Below are 11871 nucleotides of genomic sequence, written 5' to 3' on the forward strand. Positions count from 1 at the left end.
CGAATAATGTTTAAAAAGTTCAATATCTGACAAACTGACGGGTAAATCTAGTGTTAATCAAAATCCTACGTGACTGTGGTATTCACGGTATTCTTTACGAAAAGTTGGCTACATGATGGTAAAATGATGAAGATGGAACACAATTGTAGAACAAGAAGACTGAAACAGGTACTGGTAAGCTGAGTATTAGCCAGGTAACCATGAAATTCAGTTTGAGAAATATTTCGTGTGGAATAAAATCAACTAATGGCGAGTATATACGTCGAACCGAGAACAGACGCATCTGCATGTGAGAAAAGGAGTGTCGAAAAAGAAAAGCGATAATTATCTATGAAATACGACGTTAGAAGAGTAAAAATGATATATGAAAAGGTAAAATATATTAAATTTTTGTTACTCGTTCGATTGAAAGAATACATGAATCGAAAGATAAATTTTGGTAACACTTTATTCAACAGGATTCGTACTATTAACATTTGTAAATTAGTATCATTTCGAAATATTTTAGTTGGAAGTGTTCTTTGTCCCTAATCTAGAAGTTATTCTCACTAAACACGCTCCGCGTATACGGTGTAGAGATCTGTAAAAATATTGATTTGATCGTAGAATAATGGTTGCTTAACAGTAACGATAAGAACAATTTGAACGTCTAATTACCAAGTGGTAACTGTTCGGAGCAGATTCAAGTAAATCACCGACGTCCTTAACACCTGAAAATTGCTTGATCTTAATGAATCTTCTGACACCGGGTATGTTATTTAAGGAAAAGTTACGTACAACGCCGAACGTGTTTAAGGACAGTTCAATTATTTTGCCGGCCGTGAGTTTAGGCGGATAAAGAGATATGGCGCTCAGCAGGACGAGATTGTAGGCCTTTTTCGCCGGTAAATTGTACCAACGGATATTATAAGAGGCTGCTCCCATTCGACTGCACTATTGAAACGTTTCAACAAAACAAACTGTCGTGAGAAACATAAATATAATTTTCTCGACGTCGCGTGTTATTTCATAAAACATGGACAGCACTTCGAAATTAAATTGGAAATAATAAAAATAATTGATTCGACTTGACTCTATCGGAGCTAAGACGTTAAACACGTTTTATTAAACGGAAAGGATATAAATAAAGAATCTAAAATCTGTCTTCGGGAAATCAGTCTGTGAACATGTTACGCTGAATCAATTTGTAACGGTACTTACACTGAAACAAAAATATTCAAAGTTTTGCATATATATCGCATGGAGATTATTTATCATTGAAATACGTACGATTCATTTTCGAAGTTGTGCCCACGTGTTATGAAGTATCCTGCACACTTAACCCTTTAGCGGACGCGAATACGTACCGAATGAAAAGCTACCAGAAAATATATTTTAAAGTGAAACTTTTCGTGAAAATATTTTGTACATTTCTGTTTGATTATACATATAGTATTACCTTTGATTTTCTTGTATCACGATTTTACACGCATTGCAGTGTCCTTATTTTCATTGCAACAATTCCACCAATTTTCAAGGTACTTTAAATAGCAGATAATCGAAATTTGTTTGTTGTCAGGTGAAAGTATGCAAATTTGTTTAATCTGGAAAGATAAAATTGCCTTGAATGCAACAATTTATAACATTTATCTGATTCAAACAGACGTTCAATCACCTCATACGTATATTCCATCATTGGACAGTCATTGTTCTGTCTGTGTATTGTATACGCCCGCCAAAGGGCTAAACAGGAAGCGGTATGTTGATAAATACCTGTTCAGATAGAATTTCACCTATATAACAAAATATTAATATATTGAACGTGAAGGAGATCAACAAGGTGAAGTACGTCAGTATCGCGATGGCATCGCTGTTCGACCATTCCTAAAAGTAGGATCATGTAAACGAAAGTAATTCCATTTCATTTGAAATCTCATCGATCGACAATGTTTTACCATCATGCAGTAATACTCGAGCATGCATATAATTAACGTGGATTCAACTATCTCTGTCAAGCAAACTTCGCGCAAAGCTTCTTCGACATCCTTGGAGAACCTAGAATATCCATTCATCACAGTATCAAAATCCTTAACACATTGTTGACCGGTCACGAGTTAACTCGTGCTCGCACTAGCATTGGCTGCTTCAATTTTTGAAGTGGAAGGCAGTGTAGAATATTGCAGAAGCAAAATGTTGAAATTTATTTGAAAGATATGCCCGAAGTTTCGTTTCAATTCGTTACATACAATAAAGTGTTAATAAACTTTCGTATTTAATTACGGAATAATAACTGGTGACGTAGCACAGCTTCTGCGAAAAACTGCCGGTCAACAATGTGTTAATCTATTTGTCAAGTCGAATTAGCTTAGCAGCCTTAGCAACCAACAAAAGGAACCATATTTCAAACCGCGTCTGACGAGTATACTCGTCACCCAAGACCCGAAGCAATCCTAATTTCTGCAACGATTAATTACTTCTTTCTTCGACTAAACATCTCACTTTAATCTTCCATTACAATATATATCAACTACATCCCCGCTACCTCCGACGTATTTACTCGTCGTTAACCACTTGCGCTGGCAACGAATTGAGAAACTCGACAGGATCTCGTGCGAAGAAATTTGTCTTCGCATATTGTATACAGATATGTACACAAATGTCGTTTACCAATAATTTTGTACGAAACGGTAGATTTCAGAAGAATCTGAAATATACAATCCAATAAAACTATCGACGTGTACAATATGTCGTTGGTAATTTTCGGACAAAAACGTGCGTGCGTAACACGTCTTTCCAGCGCAAGTGGTTAATCTACTACGTTACACAGCCGAAAAATTTCCAGAACACAGCCAATTGTCTGATTAACCCCTTGCACAATAACGACTCAGGCTCGTGATGAAGATTTTTAGACCAATTGCATAACAATCAATATTGTCCATTACCCACAGATCGAAGCGAACTATTTTCCTATTATCAATTTATTATCTTCAAATGTCAACTTCAAGTAGAACAGAAAATTCTTACATTTCTCCCAAATTGTCGGCAGCGAAAGTAAACAGTGCGCCAAGGGGTTAATCGCGTACCTCAGTATCTGGACATGGTCCCGAACAATGACCGCCATACGCTCGTGAAACCCGTCCTTCTCCCTGTGTCCGCCGATCAAGTTCTCCAGCCGCACTATCTGGATCTGTATCTGCCCGCAGATGTGCATGACAAAGGTCGCGGCCAGACTGTACGCGGCCGACGTGACGGTGTACATGATCATCGCCGCGGCGCAGTGGAGGAAGAAGACGATCTCGTAGGTAGGAGTGGACTGAACGTCGAGGAAGTTGAAGCAGGGGTAGGTTAGCGGTCGCGCGGTGACGTTCTGTCTGCGCGTCGCCTTCGACAGGAACTGCACGACCGTGTGATAGGACATGCCTCCCGTATAGAGGAAGATGATGCACACGGTGATCAGGTGTCTGCTGACGGACGCGTGCTTCAGCATGATGGCCCGGTGACCCTGCTCGTCCACCGTTCTCCAGTCCTTCTCGACGTGCTGGATGCAGCGACCCAGGATCTTGCCCTTCGCGCCGATGTAGCAATACTTGACCGCCGAGAACATGCAGAAACCGACCGGGCCCAGCAGCTTCACTTTGACCTGTATGTCCTTCTCCACGAAGAAGATATTGTTGGCCGACGGCAGGATGATGAAGAGGAGGCACGAGAAGCAGGCGACCTGCAGCAGCATGGAAACGGCCCTCTCCAGGTTGCTGGCGCGATGGTAGATCAGCGTCCACACGCCGATCGGCTTCAGCAGCCATCGGCACATCTCCAGCGTGTAATTCACGTCGGTCTCGTGATCGTGGTTGCGCAGGTAGCTTCTCGTTGGACTCCACGATCGATCCCACATGATGACCAGGCAGAAGCACGACGTAGACTGGACGAAGCGGTCGGAAGCCGGCCTGCGATACTGTCAGGACGCAAGCGCGAATCCGATGTCAGAGGATCGTGTTAAGCATTCGCGGCTGGGATTATGTTCAGGGAAACGATTTTTTGTCGGGTTTTTATCGAGCTGAAAGGGGGAGACCGATCGCGGGAATATTAATGCTGGCTGTCGTTCACTCCGGAGACTCCTGTCTGCGTGGGTAATCGGAGGCGGAATGGAGGTACGTGCACTGCGACAGTGTTCGTGTTGTGGTTGGTTAGCTGGGTTCTGCGTGTGCTGCGAGAGGATAGAAGATTGAGGGGGGTTTGTTAGGTAAATAGGAGAGCTAGTTGTTTTCTTTCGTATATATTTGATTTGTGTATGCTAGATTTGTCTGTATAAATTGATAGGGTATTCATCGTTGTCTCGTGTAATTTCGAAATTTTAAGATACCTAAGTTGGATGAAGTGAAAATGAAATATCTGAGTTAATACATAGGTTGAAAAGTATGTTTGGTATGCATGCATTGGATGTTAGTGAACTGTTTTTTACATGCATGCTGTATATATATAGCTTTTTAGAACTTGTCTCAACACACGAGAGGGGAAATTTCACCCTAAACCATGATAAAATCATTTAGTTAATCCGCGCATGTCCAGACAACAGTTTGGACTTTCTACTTCGTTTGTACAGACAACCGACCATATCATAAACCGGGAATTTTCGGTTTGTTGTATAAAAACACCTACAGGATCGCACTCGCATCAGTTATGCAGTTAACATCAATCAGAATAGTTCAGAATCACTCAACCGTTCGGAGTGACGATATTCTCAGATACTCAACCGTTCGGAGTGACGAGATATCATTCATTCACACATTCAGTTAAGTCCATCGTTCGGAACAAACAAACACATTCAGTCTATCGTTCGGGACAAACAAATCAGTTAACGAATCAGAAACGAATAGTTACGAAACAGAAAAACATTCAGTCCATCGTTTGGGACAACTACACTCCAGCTTCACACTCCGAAGAAGCATCGAACTCGAAATTCGAGAATTCGTTCGTCTCGAAACGCGCAACATCAAAACGAGTTCTCGGTATCGTGAGAAACCGGTGGTCTGATCTCAATCATTCGGAGATCAGAATCGAATCAGTCGATTTCTGAAGAAATTTGGAAATCGAAGCGTCGCGAGTATTAACGAGGCCTAAAGTTAAATTTTTGGTCCTTCGAGCCGGATCTGCTACGGAACATTTTTTGGTCCTTCGAGCCGGATCTGTGACGTAACATTGAATGAATATTTTCATTTCCTTTGTGTAGGTATACACAGTGAACTGAATGATTTGTCGGTGTTCAGTATGGAAACTGTTTTAAATGAATAATGATGACGCACAGCGACTTATCCAGCAGAGAATGTAAGTAGAACGAAATATGCATCGTATTTACTATTGTCGTTATGTTAAAATAAAATGATATTTATTCTCAACCAGTTTATTCTTGAACCAAGTATTTTTTACCTTTTCGTGCTAACTTTAACATGTATTATGTGTCACAGATGTCACGCGTATGATTGTTTTCCATCGATGAAAGCAAAGTAAACATATAAAATATAGAATCATATACATTCTCTGTTCCTTCCTTATATTCGAAGACAATCTGTAAAGAAATACTTCTTTTACCTTATAGTCATATACACATGACAAATGCTTACGAAAGAATTGTTTACCATGCAGACACAGCTTGACACAAGTTCATATACACTACCGACGACCTGAGCACCTGAAAGTATCGGAAATCTTATTAAAAAAAACTGTTTCCCATACGATTGTTCTCTTATTGTTACCCACACTGCTGAACGTAGGTATCGAGATTTCGAAAATCTTTCCTCCGGTGAGTTTCGGCGATTTCTTGGACGCAGCGATTATAAGAATTAAACTGGCGCTCTTCTTTTTCGGTAAATTGTACCATTTGATATCGTAATACGCATCTCCAAGCCTCTCACCCTGTCAAAGGTTCATAATTAGCGGTAGAAACAAAATTTGTCGCATAAATTTCCGACGAATAGTCATAGTGTGATATAATTTTCAACTGAAAATTCTGTTTCGACTTATCAAATCGCGTATCCGTATTATACAATGCGTACCTCGTCAACTAAAAGCTGACCCGCGTAGCAGATAATGAATATATTAAAAACGAAAGAGAATATCAGTCCCAGATAAGTTCCTGTCGCTATAGTGTTGTGATTCTTGAATTCCTGAAAGCAAGCTTCCTTAATATTCGAACGCGCCAGGCAGCGACAGAAAATCATAGCTTTTACCAGTACGCAAAGATATTCAGCGGCGCACGTCACGATAACGGAAGCCAGCACTTCTGCGAAGCAGACCTCTTGCAACGCTTGCGCGACGTTTTTAGTAAACCTATAAATTCAGTGTCATTCTATTAAATATTTATATCTTTAATCAGATTATTTTTTGTACTATCTAAAACGTCGATGTATATCACGCGAGCACTGAATATTAATCAACCCTACAAACTTATTCGACCTCAACTTCCCTTCCGTTATAAGGTTTTCTCAATGTTCAGAAACGAGCGAAACCACCTGTAGAACGGTAATCATCTAACGATACGGTTCAAGTCTCGGTCTGCTACCCTATTCCTGTAACCCCATTGCTATGCTGTCACGCACATCGTGCACATAATAGAATCTCCTTCAGAAATTCTCTATTCTTAACCCATTCGCTGCGTCACGAATGTACTCGTAGCGAGAGATTGCCAGTTTGGTACAATCTCGGTTGTATTTGAAATGTATCGTGATATAAAGCAAAATAGATTGAAAGTACAAATGAAATCACACATGCTAGCAGTGAATGGGTTACAAGATTTGTCATTGTTATAAAAGAATAAGGAATATTCTACAGAATGCCTAAAATTCTCATGGCAGTGAACGTGTTAAAAGTAGAAACGACAGAGTTCTACACACAAGTGCCAAAATTAGAGAATCTCTAGATCATCCTTGCTCCACAACTCAAACACAATGTTCCTTCTCAAAAACAGCCATTGACCAGTTAACTGTGGAATTTAGTTGGAAAAACCTCTGGTTCTGCGCGCAATAAAGTCGAAAAATGGAGCGTATACTCGTCGAACGCAGGAATGCACGTAGAGTGCATTTTAATGGAAGATCAAAGCGAAACAAAGAAGAATCACATGTTTATGTGAGAAAATAAAGAATTAGTGTCATGTCAAGCTTTACGATGACGTGTACACCCGTCAAACACAGTTAACCGGTTAACAACACTGTCAATCGAAAGATCCACAAATAACTCATGAATCACGAACACATTTAACATTCTCCCCAGAAAATTCGTACACGATAAAAACACGGATCAGTAGTTAACAAAACTAGGATACTCACGTTAGTATTTCCACGTGATTCTTTACAATAACCGACAGCCGACTCTGGCTCTTAATATCCTTCCCCTCGTGCTCTACCAGATCCCTGAGCCGCGCGACTTGCACCTGTATCAATCCGCGGGCGTGACTGCTGAACAAAGCGATCAGACTGCAATTCGCAGTGCTGACGCTGCACGTGACGAAGCAGTAGCAACAGTGCATGATGAATATAAACTCGTATGTGGGCGTGGCCTGTTCGTCGACGAAGAATTCGTAGCCGGGATGGACCAATGGTCGGTCGGTCTCGCTCCGCCGGAACACGGGCGACCATAGCGGCATGGCGATGTAATAGGAGCCCGTGGACGAGTAGAACAACACCGCGCAGACGGTGGTTATCTTCCTGGCAACGGAGGTGTTGCCCTTCAGGATGCCTCGTTGCTCCGCGTCCTCCACGGATATCCAGTGTTTCTCCATGTGCTTCATGCAGCGGCCGTAGGTGGTCGCCTTCACGCCGAGGTAGCAATACTTCACCCCGATGAGCGCGCAGTAGCTGATGGGGCCGTACAGTTCGATCATAACGGTGACGTCGGTCACGTAGAAGAAGCAATAATAACTGCTGGGGATCAGGACGAACAGCACACAGAAGCTGAAGAAGATTATCAAAAATATCGAGACGATCTTCTCGCGCGTGCTCGTGTGCTCGGCGATCAGAGGCCACACGCCGATCGCCTTCAGAAAGAAACGGGAGTACTTCACCGTGTACTGCATGTCCTCCTCGTAGTTCTTGTTCATCGCGGCGATTCCGTTGCCTTTGATGGCGAGCGTGCGTGTGATTGATCGGGCAAAGTGATTTCGCCGAGGAACGATTGCCGACTGAACGTTAAGAACAGGGGAGTCACGTGTTCCTCGGATCCGAATGAATTTAATATAACTTGCTCTATAGACCAGGAGACTGCCAGATTATAGTGCTCGGGGAAACTGTTTTTTACGGGCACCTTTTTTTCCTGGAAGGGGAGCGAGATGGGGAAACGTGCTTGCAGATTGCAGTTGTTTGCCGGTGGTGACGTTGAAACAATGTTCGAATGCTCCCTTCGTACTGGAGGTAACTCGAGTCGTGAGGTGGCTTTGTAATTATTTTGTTCTTGGTTTCGTTGTCTTATGGTGAGATATGTGAATCGTTTGTTGAAGTTGTTAACACTAGGTTTACGGGCATTCATTGTACACTTCGTTCTATTATTCCTAAAAGAATTGACGCTCGTTTGTTTAGATTGTGGAAACTGGAGATTTGATAGTAGGTAATTGGGGCACATGTCAGTGTGATCGCATCAGTAAAAATCGACGGAAACGTTTACAAAATAATATTTCTAAAATCCAATGTGCGTAAATTTGACGCGTTCCGTAAACCTAGTGTTAATGAAATGCAGTGTTACACGTGAGTAAAGGTAATTTCTATGGAATGAATATATAGGCAGTATTCATTCTTAGGTATTGTTCATGCTTCGATATGCTGTGTTCATGTATGTATATTGAGTAACGTAATGATACCATAAGAAGGTAATATATAAATTTGGAAATAAATTTTGATAAGTCTTTATTTATACAAATGCTGCTATAAACAATATTTCTGAGACGCTATTCTAGTAAAATATTCTAATTTGGAAATGTTTCTTCATTCTAATTTACAAACCTGCCTGGTGGGAACGCACCGTCAGATGAATAAGTTTCACTAAGTGCGTTCAATGTGTACGTCGCATAGACAATCTGCAAGAATTTTTGTTTCGTTGTGAAATAGCAGTTACATCGCAACAATAAGGGCCTATGCACACGAGCGACATGTCGGTGACGCTAGCGATTTCACGTACATCTGCCACATATATAAAGCAAATTTCATCTTACACAACATACACAATTAAAATAGAGAGAAATAAATATGTTTATCTTTGTCCGTCGCCGTTTTGTCAATCGCGACGGAACAGCGACGGAATCCTTCGCTACACAGTTAAAGTTTTCTTATCCTTCTTTCAGACAGAACTTTGTTTCCTGTTACTTCAAAACAGTGTGCATAGACCCTAAAACGGTTGGAAGTCTAATGATTACCAAGACGTAACCGTTCGAAGCAGATTGAAGTAAACCACAGATGTCTTTACCACCTGGAAAAGTAAAATCTTAAAAATTCTTCTCCACACTAGACATATTAGTAATGAATCTTCCGGCACTAGGTATATTATTCAAAGAAAAATCACATACCGCGCCGAACGTGTTTATAGAGAGTTCAATTATTTTTCCGGCCGTGAGTTTAGGCGGATAGAGAGATATGACATCCAGCAGGATAAAATTGTATGCCTTCCTCGCTGGTAAATTGTACCAAAGTATGTTGTACGAAGCTCCGCCCACTCGACTGCACTAATAACATTTTATATTCAATGAAACTAAAGGTCATAAGAAACAAAGATAGTATCATCAAAACAACACCTCTAAATTGTTTTAAATCGACCTCGTTTATGAAAACAATTATATTTGAAATTTTTAACTTGGGAGATATAAACCTACTATTAGAGAATTCATTCATTTTCGTTTTACAAACGACATGAAATAAATTTGTTGATATTTTTTTCAGACACTGATTATGGCGAATAAGTAATGAGTGCACTTAATGGATGGATATTGTAGATAAATACCTGATCGGATAGAACTTCACCTACGGAACAATAGATTAACACATTGAAAGTGCAGGAGATCAGCAACATGAAATACGTTACTATCGCGACCGTGTCGCTGTTCCGCCATTCCTAAAAACACGATAAAAGCTGTGAACGATGTAATAAGTATAATACACGATATTAATACAACGTGTCGATCGATATTCTTTTACCGCTAAACAATAGTATTCGAGCAGACACATGGCGTACGTGGATGCCATGATCTCTGACAAACATATCTCGCGCAAAGCTTCATCAACGTCCTTGGAAAACCTAAAATATCCATTACAAACGACATTATAGCATGCTGATAGAAATACTTTGAAAAAATCGCAAAGTTTCAATAAATTCTGCGTATTCAATTTGACATTCGATGCAACCCGGTAACCTAGTTGCGCATCAGGGTTGCGTGCAACGAAACCACAATGCTAGAGGGATCCGTGAAAAACAATGATTACAGAGATACTACATGTTGCCTGAAACTAGAAGTTCCACCAACATTTTGTCGCCCACAAATTACTATGTTGCTGCACGCCACGTAAGGCAAATAGAAACTACCTGTACTTTCACACAGCAACCGCAAAAGTTTGCGTTCAATAATAAATCCGAAAATACCTGATAGAACCTCGCACGTCACCATAATTAAACATGCCGATCTATTTCCATACTTGAAGCAATTATATCTTTCATTTCCTGCATCGTCATCACCGAAATGAATACAGTGACTACTACAGAAATTGTAGAATTTTAAACACATCAATCCTCCCATTTAAAGTTTTAACACCAAGATCTTGATCTTAATTATTACCACAACACTTTCATACCACGCCGCCACGTTACCTTAGCACCTGGACATGATCCCTAACGATAACCGTCAGACGCTGTCGAAATGTGTTCTTCCCCTCGTGTTCGTCGATCAAGTTCTCCAACCGTAGTATCTGAATCTGGATCTGCCCGCAGATATGCGACACGAAGGTCGCAGCGAGACTGTACGCGGCTATGGTGGCGGTGTACATGATCATCGCCCCGAAGGTCTGGAGAAGGAACACGATCTCGTAGGTGGGGCTGGACTGGGCGTCGAGGAACTCGAAGGTGGGATAAGCGAGCGGTTTGTCGGTGACGTTCAGCTTGTGCTTCTGCTTCGACGAGAACGGCATCAGTACCTGATAGGACATGCCCCCGGAATAGAGGAAGACCATGCATATGGTGATCAGGTGTCTACTGATGCCCGCTTGCTTCAGCATTATCGCTCGGTGGTCCTGCTCGTCCACCGTTCGCCAATCCTTCTCCACGTGTCGCATGCAGCGACTCAACAGCTTTCTCTTCCCGCACATGTAACAGTACTTCACCGTAGAGAACATGCAAAAACCGACTGGACCGATCAGCTTCACTTTGACCTGCACGTTCTTCTCCACGAAGAAGATATTGTGCACTGACGGGACGATGATCAGAAGAAGACCGATGAGGCAAGAGGACACCAGTAAGATCGAGATAACTCTCTCCACGTTGCTGACGCGATGGTAAATCAGGCCCCATACTCCGAGCGGCTTCAACACCCATTGGCACATCTCCAACGTGTATTGCAGATCGGTCTCGTGATCGATGTTCTTCAGGTAGCTCATCGTTGGGACCGGCGTTCGGTCGTACATGGTGACCATATAAGCGCGCGTCGTCGACTGAACGCGACGCTGTTCGACGCCGACATTGGTATCGTCAGAACGCAAGCGCGCAAGATGACATTGGATAGGTCGGCGGCGAAGATGTGCGTCTGGAAGTCTGTAGGGGGAAGCGATGGAATATTTTATGGCGAATAGTGTGTTTTGTCCTGTGAACCTGGTTGCAAAGGGGGAGACTAATAATAGGTAGATGCGTTCCTTCGTCGCAGGGGTTCGGAAC

At 41.8% G+C, this 11871-nt stretch overlaps 3 protein-coding genes and 1 long non-coding RNA gene across 8 annotated transcripts; 1 reads left to right on the plus strand and 3 right to left on the minus strand.

The window, feature by feature from the left end:
* Positions 1-399: 399 nt before the first annotated feature.
* Positions 400-3871, minus strand: LOC116427864 (odorant receptor 43a-like). 5 transcript variants are annotated; one of them, XM_076368682.1, is made up of 6 exons: positions 3063-3871; positions 1935-2034; positions 1753-1863; positions 778-933; positions 658-710; positions 400-580 (listed from the first exon to the last, which is right to left on the minus strand). In XM_076368682.1, coding segments are annotated over exons 1-6 (1230 nt in total). In that variant the 3' UTR covers positions 400-579. The 5 variants fall into 5 exon arrangements, 2 of the variants coding, with proteins under 2 accessions (XP_076224797.1, XP_076224795.1); XM_076368680.1 differs by lacking the exon at positions 400-580 and having other exon boundaries at positions 654-710; XR_012998846.1 differs by lacking the exons at positions 400-580; positions 658-710; positions 778-933 and adding an exon at positions 986-1583 and having other exon boundaries at positions 1655-1863.
* A 1514-nt stretch (positions 3872-5385) lies between these two features.
* LOC116428008 (odorant receptor Or2-like) lies at positions 5386-8075 on the minus strand. Its single transcript, XM_031979026.2, has 6 exons — positions 7299-8075; positions 6204-6303; positions 6030-6140; positions 5734-5889; positions 5613-5665; positions 5386-5542 (listed from the first exon to the last, which is right to left on the minus strand). Coding segments are annotated over exons 1-6 (1191 nt in total). The 5' UTR covers positions 8069-8075; the 3' UTR covers positions 5386-5541.
* A 197-nt stretch (positions 8076-8272) lies between these two features.
* LOC143174641 (uncharacterized) lies at positions 8273-10017 on the plus strand. Its single transcript, XR_012998856.1, has 3 exons — positions 8273-8378; positions 9302-9434; positions 9894-10017. It is a non-coding gene; the product is annotated as an uncharacterized LOC143174641 (long non-coding RNA).
* LOC116428007 (odorant receptor 43a-like) lies at positions 8748-11759 on the minus strand. The gene is made up of 6 exons (XM_031979025.2): positions 10816-11759; positions 10149-10248; positions 9955-10065; positions 9524-9679; positions 9374-9426; positions 8748-9037 (listed from the first exon to the last, which is right to left on the minus strand). Coding segments are annotated over exons 1-6 (1239 nt in total). The 5' UTR covers positions 11634-11759; the 3' UTR covers positions 8748-9036.
* Positions 11760-11871: the final 112 nt, after the last annotated feature.

This window comes from Nomia melanderi, chromosome 6, assembly GCF_051020985.1.
Source record: "Nomia melanderi isolate GNS246 chromosome 6, iyNomMela1, whole genome shotgun sequence".
NCBI lineage: Eukaryota > Metazoa > Arthropoda > Insecta > Hymenoptera > Halictidae > Nomia > Nomia melanderi.